Raw genomic sequence first — 18506 nt, 5'->3', positions numbered from 1 at the left:
ATTGTGGGAGAACTGTAAATACTGGCAGAATATTTAACATGCTTTGTCCGTCCTTCATAATTAATTTTTTTTTTTTTTCCTTTTTTAACCGTAATCTGTAAAGTCGCTTATATTTGACAAGGAAACTCAACGAGCTATTACCGCTTTTCTTATAAATACCCAATAGCATATCAGGATTGTAAGAGTCGATGGCAAGTCAGATTTTAGGGATGCTCGCGGGTGATGCCGGTGGCAGCGCGGGGACCCGCCGTGTCGCTGTGGTTCCGAGGGCGACGAGGGGACCCGGTTGATCCCCACCGTGTCGCTGTGGTTCCGAGGGTGACGAGGGGACCCGGTTGATCCCCGTGGGCAGCGTTCGGCGGGGCCGGATTCGGGTGCCGGCCCCGGTTTGCGTCGCCCGGGGTCTCGTCTGACTGTCGTGGCAGGGGGTGCCTTGTGAGCTTCGCCTGGGTGGGTGTAGAGTCGGGAGGGTAAAGGGGTGCGTTCGGAGAAGGCGAGGGTCCGTGTAACCTGTCTAAGTCCTGCTTCCTCGGAGGGGTTTTTTTTTGGTGCAGGGAGGGGGTTTGGTCCGGCGCGGCGTTGGCTCTGGCAGGTTCGACCCGGGTAAGCGGGGAGATGCCGGCGCCGCGGGTCGGGGAGCGAGAACTGCTGCAGTCTCACGTTTTTACACTACATAACGTCTAACCTACCTCAAATCTCAGTCATTAAAAATTAGCACGCTTCAGACTTCTTCTACGAAAACTCGAAATCTATGCACAGCTCTTTACCCCTTGCTGCTGAGAGGCTGTTTTTCAAGCAAAATCTTTTCCTTTACCCGACCCGGCGGCCGCGCTTGTCCCACTCACGCCAAAGCCAAAGGGGTTGTGGCGTTAAGGGGGATTCGCTGGGGGAGGAGGGGGGGGGGGGGGCATGTTTTTAATTGCTTCGGGGTGGGATGGGGACCTAATTTTGCAGCAGGTCGCGGCCACAATGGTGCTAGATCAACGCCCGCGGTAGAAACCCAGGGGAGAGCTCGGCGCGGGGAGCCCCGACGGGCTCCCACCACCCCACTTCGGTTTTTCCGGCCGCGATGCTTTGCCTCGGGCGGGAAACGGGGGATGCATTTCGTGGGGGGTCGTGTCCCCCCCAAGTCTCGATGCTCTCGGGATGAGGCATGGGAACGAGAAGGAAACCAGAATCCCTGAGGTGCCTCAATTGCTGATTTTTCCTTTTAATACTGGAGTATGCTTTGTGGGCTCTATAAGGCATATTTTTATTAAATGAAATCTTCTAATAAAAACGGTGCTATGGTGTTTTAACAAACTGTATCACGCTTCTGCCTGATTCCATCTCGCTGAGGTGCTACTAATGTATATACGAAACTAGGGAACCAAGAAAAAAAAAAAAAAAAAAAAAAAGAATCTAAAAGCAATGTCGTTGAGAAGGAAGTTTACTTTTCCGGAGCGACAGCTCGAAGCGTGCCGGGAGCTGGTTGGGTTTATGCAAACTGAAAGTGGTGCTGCGTCGGAGGGGACCCGCCGACCAGGCTCGCGGTGGAGCTTTTTACCCGTCGGTGCGGGGCCAGGGTGCTGGCAGGAGAGCCGTGCGTGGGTGTGGGGCTTGGACGAGGTGCTCAGCTGCGGTGCTTGGCCACACGTCGTGGATGTGGTGCTTGGATGCGCGTGGACACGGTGCTCGGGCACGGTGCTTGGCCACGCATCATGGACACGGTGCTCGGGCATGGTGCTTGGCCATGATGCGTGGACATGGTGCTTGGGCACGGTGCTCGGACATCACGTGGGGTCATGGTGCTCAGCCACGCATCATGGACACGGTGCTTGGCCATGATGCGTGGACATGGTGCTTGGGCACAGTGCTTGGACATCACGTGGGGTCATGGTGCTCAGCCACACATCGTGGACATGGTGCTTGGGCACGGTGCTTGGCCATGATGCGTGGACATGGTGCTTGGGCACGGTGCTGAGACAGGGTACATGGACACGGTGCTTGGCCACGCATCATGGACGTGGTGCTCAGGCATGGTGCTTGGCCATGATGCGTGGACATGGTGCTTGGGCACGGTGCTCAGCCACGATGTGTGGATATGGTGCTCAGACATGGTTTGTGGACATGGTGCTCAGGCACGGTGCTCGGCCACGCATCGTGGATGTGGTGCTTGGATGTGGTGCGTGGACGTGGTGCTTGGCCAGGGTGTGTGAGCATGGTGCTTGGCCACAGGTGCTCGATCATGGTGCTTGGCCACGGTGCGTGGACATGGTGCTCGGGCACGGTGCTCAGCCACGCATCGTGGACATGGGGCTCGGGCACAGTGGTCTGCTGTGGTGCTTGGACATGGTGTGTGGACATGGTGCTTTGGCACGGTGCTCGGCCACGCATCGTGGACGTGGTGCTCGGATGTGGTGTGTAAACATGGTGCTTGGCCACAGTACTTGACCGCCGTGCTTGGATGTGGTGCATGGACGACACGGTGCTCAGGCATGGTGCTCGGATGTGGTGCTTGGACGTGGTGCATGTACAAGGTGCTCAGGCACGGTGCTTGGCCACGCGGGTGTGTGAACGTGGTGCTTGAGTATGGTGCTCAGCTGCGGTGCTCAGACATGTGTGAACGCGGTGCTCAGGCACGGTGCTCGGCCAGGCACCATGGGCAATGGTGCACGGACACGGTGCTCGGCCACGAGACGTGAACATGGGGCTCAGCCGTGGTGCTTGGACACAGTGTGTGGACATGGTGCTCAGCCAGGGTGTGTGAACATGGTGCTCAGCCGCGGCGCTTGGACACGGTGCTCGGACATGGTGCTCAGCCAGGGTGTGTGACCATGGGGCTCGGACATGGTGCTCGGACACGGTGCATGGGTGCAGTGCTCGGGCAGGGTGCGCGGCCCGGCCCGTGGGGGTGTTGTGTATGCACGGTGCACGTGCACGGTGCAAGGGCATGGTATGTGGATACGGTGCTCTGGCACCGTGCATGACTGTGGTGCTTAGGCTCGGTGCTTGGGGCATGGTGCGCAGCCACGGTGCACAGCTGCGGTGCTCGGGGATGGTGCACAGCTGTGGTGCACAGACACGGTGCTTGAACAGGATGCATGGGCACGGGGAGGGTGCTTGGGCACGGTGCAAGGGCACGGCGCATGGACGTGGTGCTTGGGCATGCTCCAGATGTGGCGCTCGGGCACGGTGCGCGCCCAGCACGCGTGGACACGGTGTTTGGTCGTGATGCTTGGGCACATTGCTCAGCGCGGTGGTTGCTCACCATTCGTGGGCGTGGTGCTCAGGTGTGGTGCTTGGGCACGGTGCTTGCCCACCATGCACGGGCACGGTGCTTGGCTGTGACGTTTGGGCACGGTGCTTGGGCACGTGCTCGCCCACCACACACGGACACGGTGTTCGGCCGTGGCGCTTGGGCACGGTGCTCAGGCACGGTGGTTGCTCACCGTGCGTGGGCACCGTGCTCAGCTGTGGTGCTCGGGCACGGTGCTCGCCCACCATGCACGGGCACGGTGCTTGGCTGTGGTGCTTGGTGGTGGTGCTCCGGCACGGTGCTCGCCCACCACGCACGGACACGACGCTCAGCTGTGGTGCTTGGGCACAGTGCTCACCCACCATGCATGGACGTGGCGCTCAGGCGCGGTGCCCTGGTACAGTCGTGGAACTCGGGCACCACGCACCCCATGGCGCTTGGGCACGGTGCTCACCCACCAACGCGTGGACACGGTGTTTTGGCCATGACGCTTGGGCACATTGCTCAGGCACGGTGGTTGCTCACCGTGCGTGGGCACCGTGCTCAGCTGTGGTGCTCGGGCACGGTGCTCGCCCACCACGCGTGGGCACGGTGCTTGGCTGTGGCGCTTGGGCACGGTGCTTGCTCGCCATGCACGTACACGGGGTTTGACCGTGGCACTTGGGCACAGTGCTCGCCCGCCACGCACGGACATGGCGCTCGGGCATCACGCACCCCACGGCGCTTGGGCACGGTGCTTCACCGCGGTGCCGGAGCATGAGCGCGGCACACGGTGCCCAGCCGCCCCTCAGCCCCCCCTGCACCGTGCGCTGCCGGTGCCCACCCCACACCCCCATCACCGGGACCCCTCCTGGCACCGTGCCCCAGCACTGCGCCCCCCGGCGCTCAGCACCACGCTTGGGCTCATTCCCCTCCCCAAATCACCGGTGTTCCCCCCACGGTGAGGGCTCAGCCGGGCATCCCGCTTCTGCCCGTCTCTTGTTCTTTTTCCCTTTTTTTTTGCCCTACCCTCTTTCTTTTTTTCCTTTTTTTTTTTTCATTTTTTTGGGGTTTATTGGTGCTACTCTCTTCCCCTTTGGCTTCCCGTTGGGCGCTGGGGCAGCAGCCCCCCCGCACCCCCCAAACCAAGGGCAAATACCTCAACCCCCCCAAGCCCCGGCAGCGAAGGCAAGCGAAACCGGGGCGAATCTTTCCGAAATCAGGGATCCTTTCGCAGCGGTGTTTTTTCCTTAATTTTTATTTTAATTCCCCCCGCCCCTCCTCCTTTAATCCCTTTCTGCCCAGGTTTTTTCCTCATTTTTCCGCATCCTTCAGGGATTACCAAACCGCCGGAATTGCAGCCTCATTTTTCTTCCAGGAGCAATTTATTTTGATTTTTTTTGGGGGGGGGACGGGGGGACGGCAGGTGGGTTTTTGCAGCCCCCCCCCCCCCCCCCCAAAAAAAAAAAAGTGTTCGAAAAATTGAAAATTTAAGCGCCGTTTCTTCTCAGATTTGGGAATTCGGTCGGAGGCGGGGGGGTTCTTTTTGGCGGTTTTGTTGGGTTTGGTGGGATTTTATTTTTTGGGATCATTGAGGAGGGGAGGTGGGACGGCGGCAGGCGGAGGGAAGGGGACACCGCGGGGTGTCCTGGCGGCTCCGAAAAATTCACACTTGAAGATTTCTTGGTCGGCTCGGGACTGTGGTTACTTGAAATGAAGTTTTTTTCCGGGGCGGATCGAGGACCGGTAGATTTTTTTCCCATGTCTCAAGGCAATAGGATTAATGTGTATTAAACTGTAGATACTTCTAGGACAGTAAATTTATGCTGATAATTTTATTTTGTATAATTTTTCCCTGTTTCTTTTTTTTCCCCTTTCTTTGTGGTTTGTTTATTTCCCCGCCCCCACCCTTAACACCCTTTTCTTTTTCCCTTTCCCCCCAGTGTTTTGGTAAATTTATTTTTTAGGATGCCTAAAAATTGCAAGTTTGGATCCTTCCCCCCTCCCCTACCCACCCCCCTTCCCTGGTTTTGGTTTTTTTTGTTTTGTTTTGTTGTTGGGTTTTTTTTTGTTTTGTTTTGTTTTTGTTGTTGTTCTTTTTTTTTAATTTGTATTTTATTCTAAGTTACGCGCGGCCGGCCGGGTCGCGAAATGTATTATTCCTGATATCTTTAAAATATTGTGGGTGTTTTAATAAATTTTATATTTATTTTTTGCACTCAACACGCAGCCCCCCGCGTTCTGTTTCCTGCTGGGGAAGCGGGGCAGGATGGGGCCCTGGGGGGTGGGGGATGGGGCCCTGTCTGTTGGGGGGGGTGGGATTGGGCCCTGGGGATGGGATGGGGGGATGGGAAGGGGTGCTGTCTGTGGGCTGGGGGGGGCAGGATGGGGCCCTGTCTGTGGGGGTGGGGCAGGATGGGGCCCTGTATGGGATGAGAGGGGGGGGCAGGATGGGGCCCTGTCTATTGGGGGGGTGAGATGCGGCCCTGGGATGGGATGGGGGGATGGGATGGGGGGGCAGGATGGTGCACTGGGTATGGGATGGGGGGAACAGGATGGGGCCCTGTCTGTTGGGGGGGGGGGGGGAGGGCAGGATGGGGGTTTGTCGGGGGGGGGGGGCAGGATGGGGGCCCTGTCTGGGGGATGGGGGGGCAGGATGGGGGCTTGTCTATGGGGTGGGGCAGGATGGGGGCCCTTGGGGGGGGGAGGGGGGCAGGGTGAGGCGTTTATGGGCGGGGGGGGGAACAGGATGGGGCCCTGACTGAGGGTCTGTCAGCCCCCCCTCCCCCTCCGGCGGTGACTGCAGTGCCCGGCTCCCGCCAGGATCCTCCGAAGCGGGCAGGGGTCGCTGCGGCAGAATTGGTGCCGCCCCGGCCCCCGCCCCCTGCAGCGGCCCCGCCCCTTGCAGCGAGACGCGCGGGCGATTGGCTGGGCGCCGGATGACCCTCCCCCGCTGCCCGTAGCGGGTCGGGCGCGCGCGTCGCGCAGCATGGCGGCGGTGGGCGGCGGGGCTGCTCTGCCGCGGGCCGGTGCGTGTCCTCCCCCCCCCCCCCCCCCCCCGGCCGGGGTTAGGGGTGGGGGGCCTTTGTCCGCTGTCCGAGACACTCCCCAGTGCTGGGGGGGGGGTGTCCGTCTTCCCGCGTCTCCCTCTGTGTGTGTCCGTCCGTCCCCGTCCGTCCCCCCGGTGACGGTAGGTGCGGCCTGCGCCTCCGCGCGGTGAGTGCCCGGCGGGGGGGCTGCCCCCGCCCGCGCGGTAAGTGCCGGCCCCCCCCCCCCGCCCCCGTCCCGCGACCCTCACCCCCCCTCGGGGGCTGGTGATAGCAGCCTTCCCCCCTCGCCTCACGGTACCTCGCCCCCCGGTGAAGGATGCCTTCTCCCCCCGCCCCCGGTACAGCCTGCCCCGGTGAAGGCAGCCTTCCCCCCGCGCTCCTCCCGGTACCCTCACACCCCCCCCCCCCCCCCCCCCCCCCCCCCCCGCCCCCCCAAGGGTGAAGGCAGCCTCCTCTGACCCCTCCCGGTAAACCCCCCCCCCCCGATGAAGGCAGCCTTCCTCCCCCTCCTCCCCCGTACCCCCCCTCCCGGTGAAAGCAGCCTTCCCCTGCCCCTTCCCGGTACCCCACCCCCCCCCCCCCCCCCCCCCCCCCCGCCGTGAAATCAGCCTTCTCCCCCCCCTGCCCTGGTTACCACCTTTCCCCCCCCCCCCCCGCGGGTACAACCGGCCCCCCGGTGAAGGCAGCCTCTCCCCCCGGTAAGCCCCTTCCCCAGTGAAGGCAGCCTGTCCCTCCCCCCCCCACCTCGGTACAGCCCCCCCCTCCCCCAGTACACACCACCCCCACCCGGTGAAGGCAGCCCCTCCCCCAGTGCCAGTGGAAGCAGCCCCCCCTTGGTGCTGGTTAAGGCAGCCCCCTCCACCTGCAGTGCTGGTGAGGCCAGCTTTCCCCTCACCCCCCTCCTCCGGTGACCCCCTCCTTGGTGCTGGTGAAGGCAGCCTTCCCCCGCCCCCCCACCCCCCCCCCCCCCCACCCCCAGTACACTCTCAGTGAAGGCAGTATGCCCCTTCCCCCCCCCCCCCCCCCCCCCCGGCCCCATCTCCCAGTGGTGCCCTGCTGCTGGTGATATTGGTGCTCTGCCCATGTGCACAAGGGGGGTCTCCTGCAGGGTCCCCCTAGTGTTTTTTTTACCCCCCCCCCCCCCCCGCCCAGCTCCTCCTGCGCTGCGGCTCCCGGCGCGGCTTCACCTCGCAGACGGACGGGGAGGCCCGTGTGACCCAGGTCCTGCGCGAGAAGTTCCCCCGCGCGTCCACCATCAGAGTCGTGGATATCTCAGGTACGGAGAAAGCGCTTTATTTTGTTCCCCCCCCTGTCCCAAACCGTCCCTGCGCTTTGTGAGGGAGGAGTCGTGTCTGTCCCCACCCCCCCTTGCTGTAGGACCCCCAGAAGGATCAGGAGCATGGGGGCACAAAGGACCTCCCGCTGAAGCGTTTGCTGCGCTTTTACCGTTGCAGGTGGCTGCGGTGCCATGTACGAAATCCACATTGAGTCCGAGGACTTCAAGGACAAGCGAACGGTGCAGCAGCACCAGATGGTGAACCAGGTGAGGGGGGCTTGGCGGGGGGGGCGACTGCACCCGGGCACAGCGTGTGTGTGGCACTTGGAGCTGTGCGTGTGCGCAGCGCTTACAGCCGAGTGTGCCGCCTGTGTTGCTGAGCACACTGCAGGCAGCGCTGCGCTCTTTTACCATGCCGACCGTGCGTGCACAGCGCCAGTTCTGGTAGTTGTGCATGCTGAATCACAAGTGCCGTGCCCCGACTGTGGCATGCTCAGTGATGTGCTGCACACGCAGGGAGCGCTGTGCGGATGCCTGAGTAGTGTAGCTCTTGCTTCCCCGTGTAGCGCCATGTGTGCGCACGCTCGGTGCCAGCGCTGTGGTGCTGCACGCAGAGGATAAATGCTGTGCCTGCACATGCTTCTCTTACAGCACAGTCCATCTGTCCTTCCTGGTGATACAGAGTGTAGCTTCCCCTCCCCCCCCCCCCCCCCCCCCCCCCGAGTGAGCTACACTTAGCACAGTGCTCAGAGTAGGGCACCGGGCTGCGGGGCACGATTGCGTGCACACCCACCAAAGTGCTGTGAGGGAATCGGGGGGGGTGTGTGCATGCTGACAGCAAACCTGCCCTTCCCCCCCAAAATCAACAGCGCAGCCATTCCTTTGGGGGGGTGGGTGTGCAGCACTCCCAGCTGGGCCTTTTGCCATGGCCTGCGGGCACGGTGTGTCTCAGCCTGCCCTTCCTCTCCTCCCCAAAAATAAACACCACCGGGCACTGCAGGGCTAACCCGGGCTCACGCTGCGTGCACGCACCCAGCGCTGGAACAAGGTGCTGCATCACTTTTGAGCTGCAGCTCAAGCTTTCTGTGGCGTGTGTGCCCGCTCTGGGAATTTGAATAGTGCAGCTGTAGCTCAATCAGCCATTTAGGGGGTGCGCAGGGCTCCCCAACCCCTCCGTGCCGGTGCTTGTCTGTTGCAGGCACTGAGTGAGGAGATCAAGAGCATGCACGGACTGCGCATCTTCACCTCCACACACCCAAGCCTTGACCCTCGTGTCCTGACCCTGCAATAAAGATGCTCTTGCCTCCCCCCCCAGTGCTGCGTTTTCAATTAACCTGTGCAGGGCTGGGGGAGGTGGGGTCTGCACAAGGGGGAGAAGAAGAGACAGCTCCTCTTCGGCTGGAAGAGAAAAGTTTTATTTTATTGCTGGGCCACCCACTGCTGCTGCCCCTGGGAACACCAGAGAGCGAGCTGCTCTTCTCAGCCCAGGGACAGGCTCCCCTCGGGCCAGGCACTTTTTTTCCCTCCCCCTGCCAATGCTGCTGCCAGAGGAGAGCTTAAGGCTCTGGGCCAAAGTGCACCTCTTTTATCCAAAAATAAGCAGAGCCCGCGCTGCTCACAAGGCCGAGCACTGTGGTGTGGGGGCCAGAGGGAAAACAAACTTTGCCTCTGGGAGTAGAAAGCAGCCGTGTGGCACTCGGAACTTCACCCCATGCCTGCGGGGAACAAAACCGAATCCCGGCTTCAACCAGACTGTGGTTCTTGCGTGTCGCCTAGAAAATGAAGCGGACTACGCGGGGCACATCACAGCCAGCAAGTTTTAAAACAACACAGGCTGTCGCTGCTGCAGAGTAGAAATGATGCTCGGCCTCGGAGGACAGCTTGCATCGCAGAAGGTGAAGCGTAGAAGTGGCTGGCGTACAAAGCGGAAAGGAGCAGCCAAAGGGTCCTCCGGGGAAAGTTTTTATCTGTCCTTGGAGCCCAGCTTCTCAATCAGTTCCTGCAGAGGCGCCAACTCCCGCCTGTCGATCAAGTTGAATTCCTGGCAGGGGGAAAAAAGCAACACGAAAACTAAAGGTGCCACTCAGCTCTGAGGGAAACACAGCCGGCCACCGCACGCGTGTTGGGGGTTGCAGCTGCCTCGCCCCGAGAAATTCAAGCATTTCAGGGCAACACCACTTTTTCTACTGTGCTGCTGAAGTCACACGTGCAGTCACCGAACAGGCTGTTAAAATACTGGTGAGGGGGGAAAAACCCCCAAGCCCGGTTTCTTTAGCTGCAGGCCGATAGCTAAAACCGAGGGAAATTTGAGCATTTACAGCTGACTTTGGCCACGCTTCCTGAAAAGAGAAAAAAAAAACCCCAAAGCAACAAAACCACCAAAAAACCAAACCCACAGCGCTGCAGCTGCATGATTTGCACGGTACGCAGGGTGTGAGCTGAGCGTATCTTCTGGCGCACGCCACAGCTGTAGATCTTCAAAGAGCGAGGTGGCGCTTAAAGTCCAGCTCCCTTTAAAAGCAAACGGGGAAGAAGAAACCCCAGAGGCCGCCGCTTTGCAACTTGCCTGCACAAAGAAGATAAAGTGCTTGAAGGAAGTGTTGAGGTGGGCCTCCTCCTGGAGCCGCATGACGGAATCGAAGTGCTGGTGGTAGATGTGGGCGTAGACGCGGAACAGCCGCTTCAGGATCGTCTTGGCCACCGACATGAAGTTCTTGGGAAAAGGGACGCCTGAAATGCACCAACCCACACGGACGAGTCCTTCAGTTCCATGGGAAATACCAAAGCGAGACGGCTCGGTCCCATACGCGAGGCCCGCTCTGTCACGCTTACCGATCTTTGAAGGGAAGAGCGTTTCGTCATCCAGCTGGTCCTGCACCCACGTCATCAAGTAATCGATGTACTTCGGAGCCGAGCACTTGATCGGCTTCTTTATGTTCGTGCCGTCCGCCCAGTGGTACTCGTACCTGCGGGGAAAGGGAAGGGAAATAAATTCTTGGCTCCCTGAGGAAAAACTGCATTTTCAGGCGCCGTGGCTTCCCGCTTATCTCAGAGGATCCCAGACACTCGGACTCCTCAAAGCGACAAGAGAAGCGTTTTGCTTTATCAAGTTTCCCCAAGCACAAAGCAACAAGAGGCAGCGTTTGACCCTCAAAACAGAACTTCAGCCACTTTGTGGCAACCTCCTCTGACATCACCATTTCCTTAAAATGAGACAAAACCTGGCCAAAGAGGAAGCGTCTGGGCCATCGCCCACCAGCCCAATTAATTCACCTTTGGCTTTCTGACAGTCTCCAGGAATCTGACACTCCCGCTCCCCAAGACGGCCAACTTCTCTGAGAGGCCGTCCCCAGGGCTGCCCGTTAGCCAAAGGCTCTTGGAAGCCACCAGGTCAAATCGACACGTGTGCTCATCGATCCCACGGCTCCTCCGAACCGGGCAGACGTGGACTGTCATGCTACGTGACAACGCAACCTGCTTTCTCCGAGATCGTTTGCAAAAACCCTTAAAAAGCAGAGGAACACCCCCCCCCCCCCCCCCCCCCCCCTCCGTTTTGGCTGTCGCCTCTGTTTTCACTTGTCGTAGGTCACAACAGTGCCATTTAAACAGGAAGTCGTTACAGGAAACGTCCCCGAATATAGAAATGAGAACTTGCAATCCAGATACTTCTTGAGTAGAAAAGCGAGGCAGGATGTTACACAGCACCCTAAAAATACTGCCCACCAGCCAGACGTCACGCTGCTGCCCCAAGAACCTCGAGCAACTGTACGAGCGCGATACCCTGCTGTAGCTTCCCCTCGGCAAAACACACAAGCACAGAACCAGCGCCTACTAAGTCTTCTCCCTGCAGGTATTCGCACCTCCGAAAAACCTCCTAAAAACAACGGAGCCTGCGCTGCTCCGACTTCCTCTACAAAGTAGTTGCACATCAGCCAGCTAAATGTGCCCCCCAAAGCCCACCGCCCACGCTTCTCGCCTGGGTGCCAGCACGAACCAAGGGACACCAGCCCCTAAAAGCGCCTTGGGACGACACGCACTCCCCATGCTCTTTTCAGCACTGGGATAAGTGTTAACATTTTAGACAACACCAGCCTCGATGAGGCGTAGGGATCACAGGACCCCAAAGATGCTTAGCCGTTCCCTCCTGCACCTACCAGTCTTGATAAGCATGAGGTTCCCTTCCCAGCTTGAACTCTCCACAACAACAGCGGTGCTGGGCTGCTCTCTTCACCCCGTCGCACGCACCGTAAACCAACCCGAGCGCGCACTGTCTCGCACCCCACACTGGCAGCGGCAGCTTTAGAACCGCTCGTGCTTAGAAAAAACCCTGCTACAGCCTCTTAGAACACTGGCTCTGCAAGGCAGCACATTGTAGAGGTTACTACGAGACTCCGACAGCAAGACCAGACGCTTCCAGTCAGGTTAGATCTCTCCTTTTCTTTAAAACAAACCATTTCAACATCACATCTTTCCAAACCCGATCGACAGGGGGAAAAGAGATCCCCAGTTGTGCTTCCCCTGGACAGACGTTCAACGGACAGACCAAATGACAGCTACCGACGCCACACAGCCTCTCTGACAAGACTGTGTGGCTTCATGTGTGTGTAAATGACACCTGGGAGCATGATGCTGCGCCCTCAACCTGATCCGGACACGTCCCAGCCTCTTTCTGGAGTCTTTCTACACACGCTTGAGCAACCTGCACACTCGCGTACTTCCCCGCGTAGGAATTGCGGCCACAGCCCGCAGTAAACTCCGTACCTTGGTCCTGCGGACATGACCGGACAGCTCACCTCCGTGCAGAACTCCGTGATGGTCCCGTACAGCATGTTGATTTGGTTGAAGAAATCCACCGCTGGAAAGGAAACGCAGCCAGTTTACTCAAAAATGCAAACACAAAGCGGACCGGAGCACCGGTGTGCTCTCATTCAGCTGATGCAGCCTCCGAGGATCACCGTTGTGGGGATGAACGTCCCACAAAACTCTCACCCCCCTTCTGTACAACACATGGACAAAACATTTTGATCATCTAGGAATTCGGATTGCTCCGTCAATTTTTCCACCGTCTGGCTACCGCCTCTAACCAATTTGTACAGCACGAAGCTCCATTAGCCTCCCGTACCTTGGAAATGACTGCTTTAGGTTCCAGGCACCTTTAAAAACATACCTCAAAAGCCTGATTGATTTTGATAATACTGGAGACACCTCCCTTAGGTTGAACCCCTAACTCACTGCCTTCCATCGCTCAAAACTACTTTTTCCTCCCCCAGTCTTCAAAGGAATGAAGTTCAAGGCCAGGGAGAGCAAGTGCTAAAAGCAAAATAAATTTGCAGTATTTGGCTTTTTCAGCTCTGCACGCAGCAATAATAAAACGAAAATAGAACCAAAAAAACCTCCACAAACATAGGGTTCAACGGAGAAAAGCATTCTGCTTTTTCCCTGGACTGTTTGCTGCCACCGTTTTTGCAGCCGATAGTGCTAACCAAATATCAACACCTGGGGCTTACTCCCCGGTACAAACCCAACCATTCACAGAACTAATAATTTTGCAAGTCTGAAGTCAAAAAACACACCCCAAAACCACAATGGCACAGGTTCGTTTCTCGCTTCTGGAGCACAACCCCCCTCTGCTGCGGGGCCTGACCACCGTCGGCACGTCACGCCGCTTACTTTCCCTTTATCTCAATTCAGTTACCTAAATAGAGCATGCCTGGGGTAAGAATTTCATCTGGGGAATTTTGAGGTTCTTTATCAGGATAAAAACCAGAGATTTTCAGTTTTTCCACTCCACCTCCATGCTTGGGTGGGTCCCTCTTTCACAGGGCTTACTGTTAACTGCCGATCCACTCATTAAGGTCCTCTCCCTCCGGCAACATAACCGCTTGTCTAAGGTTACCGCTCCCCAGAGTCGCTTCTGCATGTTTCAAGAGTTCATACTGATGGGAACCTTCGGGAATATTCTTCTTTGGTTTGAATGTTTTCGAAGATCGACTCCCACTGACACGAGAGAAAACATTTCCAGTTAGTCCTTTAGCAGCGTTCCCTTCCCAGAAATACTTCCCCTGTTACCCCTTGGCATACGGCACTTTTAATCGGGGGTGACACCGGCCCCTTCCCCGTCTCCCCTGCCGTCGGGGGAACAGATCCTACGTGCAAGCCACGGTGTTTCAGTCGGTGTCACAAAAAAAGCTCCTTGCACACCTCCCCCTTTCGCCTACCCTTTTTTTTTTAAAAAAAAAAATCAAACATCCTACGCAAAGGCCCCAAAGACCTCATCAAGCAACAGTTGCTTTCGATTGCAGAAAGGAAAGCCCACGTAACTCTGCCAGGGAACGAAACGACCGGCCGACTGCCACTAGGTCAGTCTGACAGCGGCACATATTAGATGCCGAGCGCTCAAACACACCGTAGGAAACAGCTTGCTAAAAATAGCGACTTAATAGATTCCAGCCCTGAAATGCAAATCACCACCGTAATCTTCCCTTACTGTGCTGCACCGACAGCTGCGCTCAGCAGCCAAGCCATCGCACAGCTCCTGGCCAAACTCCCCCCATCCCTCCGACGGGGCCACCGGCACCGCAGCCTCTCCCCAGACAGCCCAACGCTGCCAAAACCTGCATGAATTTCGCTACGTCTCAACCTCAAAATGTTAACTTTCAGCCCCCGCCAGCTCTCTGCTCCTGAGCGAGGATGAGCAGGATGGCCAGGGCCAAAGCTTGGGGAAAACGGGCTTGTCCGGCGAGTGCTGCTTGGCGTTGGTGGCATCCCGGCCCCGTTGCACACAACCGGACGCGCTGGGGTGACACACACCTCGCGGCAGCTTCCTGCTGCAACCCAACGGCTTTGCACACTCTTGTTTATGCGCAACGCTTGGTGCGGAAATAAAAGACCTTTAGATCCAGCTCACTCTTAAACCAAGCTGCTGCCTCCTGCTACAGCCAAAACGCAGCCCCGGTGTGTTGCTGACCCTAGGCGGAAGGTCCCAAAAGGCAGACCCAGTGCATCGTCAGCCCTAGGGAGAAGGCTCCCCAGCCCTTTCTGGTGCCACAAAACGCCTCCAGTCCTCGTCCACAGAACCTACCGGGCCTTAAGAGCCAGAAGCCCTCTCACGCTTTACAAATCTTCACATCTATGACACAGGTATGCAACAGCCCATCCCCTGCAGCGTGTTAAAGATGCATTTTCTACACCACATACCTGCGGGTCTACCAAATTAACAGCGTTTCCCCTGCAAATCAGGCCTGCCCCCACCTCAGAGGGCAGCCCCTCACACAAGCACCAGCCAGCACCCTTGGCAAGGCACCGGAGCTTGTCCACAGATGCAGGATAAGGCCCACCTAAAGCCCACCCAGGTAGAAATCCCATGTCCCCAAAGTCCACCCAGGTGGAAGCCCCACACCCCCAAAGCCCCCCTCCCCATATCTGCCACTAAAGCAGAACATCCCTGCAAGCACCCCCACCCTTCAGGGCCTCCCCAAATTCCCCTGGAAGACCAACCCCTCAAAGTCTCCCCACCTGGAAGGGATTAACCCTCACAAGAGAACCCTTCCCCAGAGCCTGCCCTCTAAGACTGCCCCCCAAAAGGCTTTCCATCCCCTCACCCCCGCCCCCCAAATTCAGCCCCCAATAGCCTTCCACAGCACCCACCCAACCTGGGGGTGCCAGCCCTTTCCGGCTGCCAGCCCCCCTCCACAGCCAGACCTGGGACCCTACCCCTGCAAGGCACCCCTGCCTGCCTCCCCCAAAAACATCACACCCCGGGCTTCCTCCACAGAACTACGCTCCTCCCCGTGCCCCACCAGGCCTTCCTCGGTCCCTTTTCATGCATCCCCAAGGACTCTTTTCAAAGCCTTCCCCCCTCCATACAGGTCCAGGGGACCCCCCTCAACCCCCCCCCCCCCCCCGACCCCCAGGGCCTCTGTCCAAAGCCACCCAGGGCTCCCCCCTAAAACCTCCTTGAAGAGCCCTCCCGTGTGTCACCGCAAGGCCCCTCCTCATCCCCTGGACCCCAAAAGCCTCCCTCAAGGCCCAGGACGCCCCCAAACCCAACACCAAACTCCCGAACCCACCAGCCCCCCCCCAAGGCCTCCCTCAGCATCCCCTGCCGCAGGAACCCCCGCAAAAGCCTTCCTCCCCCTCCAGTCGCAACCTTCAAGACCACCCCCAAGCGCCTCCCCCCCGCTCAGCACCTCTCACAGACCAACTCCAACTGCCCTCCCCCCACAAAATCTCCTCACAACCCCTCCCAAAGCCCCTCACAGACGCCATCCCTCAGAGGCCTTCCCCGCCAAAGCCTCGCATGCAGCACCTCCCCAAAAGACTCCCCTTATTCCTTCCCCCCAAAGGCCCTCGCAGCCTCCCGCAGCCCCCCCTGCCCTCGGAGCCCCCCCGGGCCGGGCACTCACAAGAGGAAGCTCATGGCGAGGGGCGCCGGGCCGGGCTGAGGGGACGGGGGCGCCGCCGGCTGCTCGCGCGCGGGCCCCAGCTCCCTGCGGGCCCCGCCCCGCCGCCGCCGGCTCTCGCGAGAGTTCCGCGGAGGGCAGGGTTTGCTGCGGAAGGCGGGGCCTGGGGAAAGGGGCGGGGCCTGGGGAAAGGGGCGGGGCCTGGGGAAAGGGGCGGGGCCTGGGGAAAGGGGCGGGGGCCTCGCTCGGCGCCATCACCATGGCAACAGCCACACGCTCTGATGTCCACGTGGGTCTGTGCAGGCTTCGGCGCCCCCCACGGGCTTGGGCACCCCCTAAAGCACCTCTCCAGGGACCTAGGCACCCCCAGAGACCCCTGTAGGCCTCAGTAGCCCCCACGGGCCTGGGCACCCCCCATGGGCGTGGGCACCCCTGAAGCAGCTCTCTAGGGGCCTGGGCACCCCCCAGAGACCCCTATAGGCCTCAGTAGCCCCCACGGGCCTGGGCACCCCCCCCATGGGCCTGGGCACCCCTGAAGCAGCTCTCTAGGGCCCTAGGCACCCCCAGAGACCCCTATAGGCCTCAGTAGCCCCCATGGGCCTGGGCACCCCTAAAGCAGCTCTCTAGGGGCCTGGGCACCCCCAGAGACCCCTGTAGGCCTCAGTAGCCCCCACGGGCCTGGGCACCCCCCATGGGCCTGGGCACCCCCTGAAGCAGCTCTCTAGGGCCCTAGGCACCCCCAGAGACCCCTATAGGCCTCAGTAGCCCCCACAGGCCTGGGCACCCCCCCATGGGCCTGGGCACCCCTAAAGCACCTCTCCAGGGGCCTGGGCACCCCCAAAGTTCCTCTCCAGGGGCCTGGGAACCCCCAGAGACCCCCATAGGCTTTGGTACCCCCCCCATGGGCCTGGGTACCCCCAGAGTTCCTTACTGGGGGCCTGGGCACCCCCAGAGCCCCCCTCCATGGGCCTGGGCACCCCCAGTACACCCCCACAGGCCTGGGCACCCCCTAGAGGCCTGGGCACCCCTAAAAACTCCTCTCCAGAGACCTGGGAACTCCCAGAGCCCCCCTGCCCTGGCTCTTAGTTCCCCCAGTGGGCCTGGGCACCAGCACAGCCCCCCGCCATGGGCCTGGGCTCCCCCCCCAAGGGCCTGGGAACCCCTGAAGCTCCTCTCCAAGGACCTCAGCACCCCAAGAGCCTTCCCCCATGGGCCTGGGCCACCCCTCATGGGTCTGGGCACCCCAGAGCACCCCCATGGTCTTGGACACCCCCCCATGGGCCTGGGCACTCCTAAAGCTCCTCTCCAGGGGCCTGGGAACCCCCAGAGCCCCCTTCCCATGGGCCTGGGCAGCCCCCTACCATAGTTCTTCCCCCAGCAGGGTCCCCTCTGCAACTCACATGCTCTTCCCCACCCCCCTTCAACCCTCCCTGATAACTCCCACCATCTTCTCCCAGCATCTCTTCTTCAGTGCCACACTGGGTTGGGCCCGTACATCCCCCCAGCCCCGGAGCCCCCGGCTGCTACCTGCAAAGCTGTCGGTAGGGACCAACTTCACAAGCTGAAATTCCCCCCAGACATCCTCAAGTTTGTCAAACCTTTTCCCCAGAGCTGATTTCTGCAGCTTTTTACCCTTTTTTTGCAGATACACAACTCCTCTAACCTACGTCTTAGCACAGAGCTGCTGTTACCCGACCTAAAAAATTACTTTTAAATCCAGGGAGCGACCACGGCTACTATAAACAAGTTAAAAACTAAAATAAATGCTGTGAGGTTATTTTTGCTGGTGGCCAGGCCACCTCCGGCAGCTCTCACAGGCGGGCATAGTGTGGGGCTGGCTCTGGTGGGACCATGGCTGGTGATCCTCGGTATTTCCTGAATGCTCAGGGAGCCATAAAAACCTCTCCAGGCTTTACCGAGCACCTCAATGACCTCGGGGTACGTAGGGAAAAGCTAAGGAAAATAAAGGTGTGGGAGGTGGCTCATCTCGCTTAGTGCAGGCTCCTGACGATTTAGAGACTCTCCTTGTACCTCTTCTCCATGCAGGTTTCTTGCTTCCTTCTCCGTGATACCAGGGAGCATCGTTTACGCCTGTCCAGACCCGACCCATTGCCGTGAGCTGCCCGATGCCACGTGGGATCTGTTAAAAAACATATTGACAGCATTTAGTTTGGGACAAGAGCGTTTAATTTTTCCACCCATGGAGAGCATGGCCAGAAATGGTGGAGAAACACAAATGGTGAGTAACGGCTCCCTCTCATCATCGATGGATGCTGATGGAGGGCCACCCCGTGCCTGCGGAGGTGTGGGATTGGATTCTTGCCCTGCCGTGCCGGGATTGCTCCTAGCTGGGAGCGCCCGGTTTACCCCAGGTTTTGTGATGCCCGAGATGGGGTGGGATGGTAGCAGTGACATCCTGCAGCAAAAATCTTCCCTATTTTTGTAGCAGCTAAATTGCCTGTCCTGTGCACATTGGCTTACTCCCCAAACCAAGTTTAAAATTAACCCTAACCCCGGTGCTGTGTTTAATCTCATCCCAATCCCAGACTCAAACTCTAGCC

General features: G+C 59.2%; 2 protein-coding genes across 5 annotated transcripts; one reads left to right on the top strand and one right to left on the bottom strand.

Moving 5' to 3' along the window:
* Nucleotides 1-222: 222 nt before the first annotated feature.
* BOLA3 (bolA family member 3) lies at nt 223-8855 on the top strand. The gene is made up of 5 exons (XM_055820422.1): nt 223-318; nt 6290-6433; nt 7420-7543; nt 7722-7810; nt 8742-8855. Exons 1-5 carry the CDS (start codon nt 223-225, stop codon nt 8832-8834), a joined length of 546 nt encoding a protein of 181 aa, XP_055676397.1. The 3' UTR covers nt 8835-8855.
* Nucleotides 8856-8942: 87 nt separating this feature from the next.
* MOB1A (MOB kinase activator 1A) lies at nt 8943-18085 on the bottom strand. Of its 4 annotated transcripts, XM_055820325.1 has the most exons (7): nt 15949-15995; nt 13380-13540; nt 12989-12994; nt 12305-12398; nt 10376-10509; nt 10110-10273; nt 8943-9584 (listed from the first exon to the last, which is right to left on the bottom strand). In XM_055820325.1, exons 1-7 carry the CDS (start codon nt 15960-15962, stop codon nt 9507-9509), a joined length of 651 nt encoding a protein of 216 aa, XP_055676300.1. In that variant the 5' UTR covers nt 15963-15995; the 3' UTR covers nt 8943-9506. The 4 variants fall into 4 exon arrangements, with proteins under 4 accessions (XP_055676300.1, XP_055676299.1, XP_055676297.1 ...); XM_055820324.1 differs by lacking the exons at nt 12989-12994; nt 15949-15995 and adding an exon at nt 17977-18085 and having other exon boundaries at nt 13373-13540; XM_055820322.1 differs by lacking the exon at nt 12989-12994 and having other exon boundaries at nt 13373-13540; nt 15949-16102.
* Between the last annotated feature and the right edge of the window lie 421 nt (nt 18086-18506).

This window comes from Falco peregrinus, chromosome 17 (genome assembly GCF_023634155.1).
Source record: "Falco peregrinus isolate bFalPer1 chromosome 17, bFalPer1.pri, whole genome shotgun sequence".
NCBI classification, from domain to species: Eukaryota; Metazoa; Chordata; class Aves; order Falconiformes; family Falconidae; genus Falco; species Falco peregrinus.
Note: the sequence above shows the minus strand (reverse complement) of the source record. Positions and strands in the feature narration are given on the sequence as shown.

Excerpts from the sequence above, each read along its gene's own strand:
- BOLA3 (XM_055820422.1), top strand. The coding sequence starts at position 223 with ATGCCGGTGGCAGCGCGGGGACCCGCCGTGTCGCTGTGGTTCCGAGGG. Across the intron at positions 7,544-7,721 it reads CAGAGTCGTGGATATCTCAG|GTGGCTGCGGTGCCATGTAC; the intron begins GTACGGAGAAAG and ends TTACCGTTGCAG. Across the intron at positions 7,811-8,741 it reads AGCACCAGATGGTGAACCAG|GCACTGAGTGAGGAGATCAA; the intron begins GTGAGGGGGGCT and ends TGTCTGTTGCAG.
- MOB1A (XM_055820325.1), bottom strand. Across the intron at positions 10,510-12,304 it reads GTCATGTCCGCAGGACCAAG|GTACGAGTACCACTGGGCGG; the intron begins GTACGGAGTTTA and ends CTTTCCCCGCAG. Across the intron at positions 10,274-10,375 it reads GCTCTTCCCTTCAAAGATCG|GCGTCCCTTTTCCCAAGAAC; the intron begins GTAAGCGTGACA and ends GGTGCATTTCAG.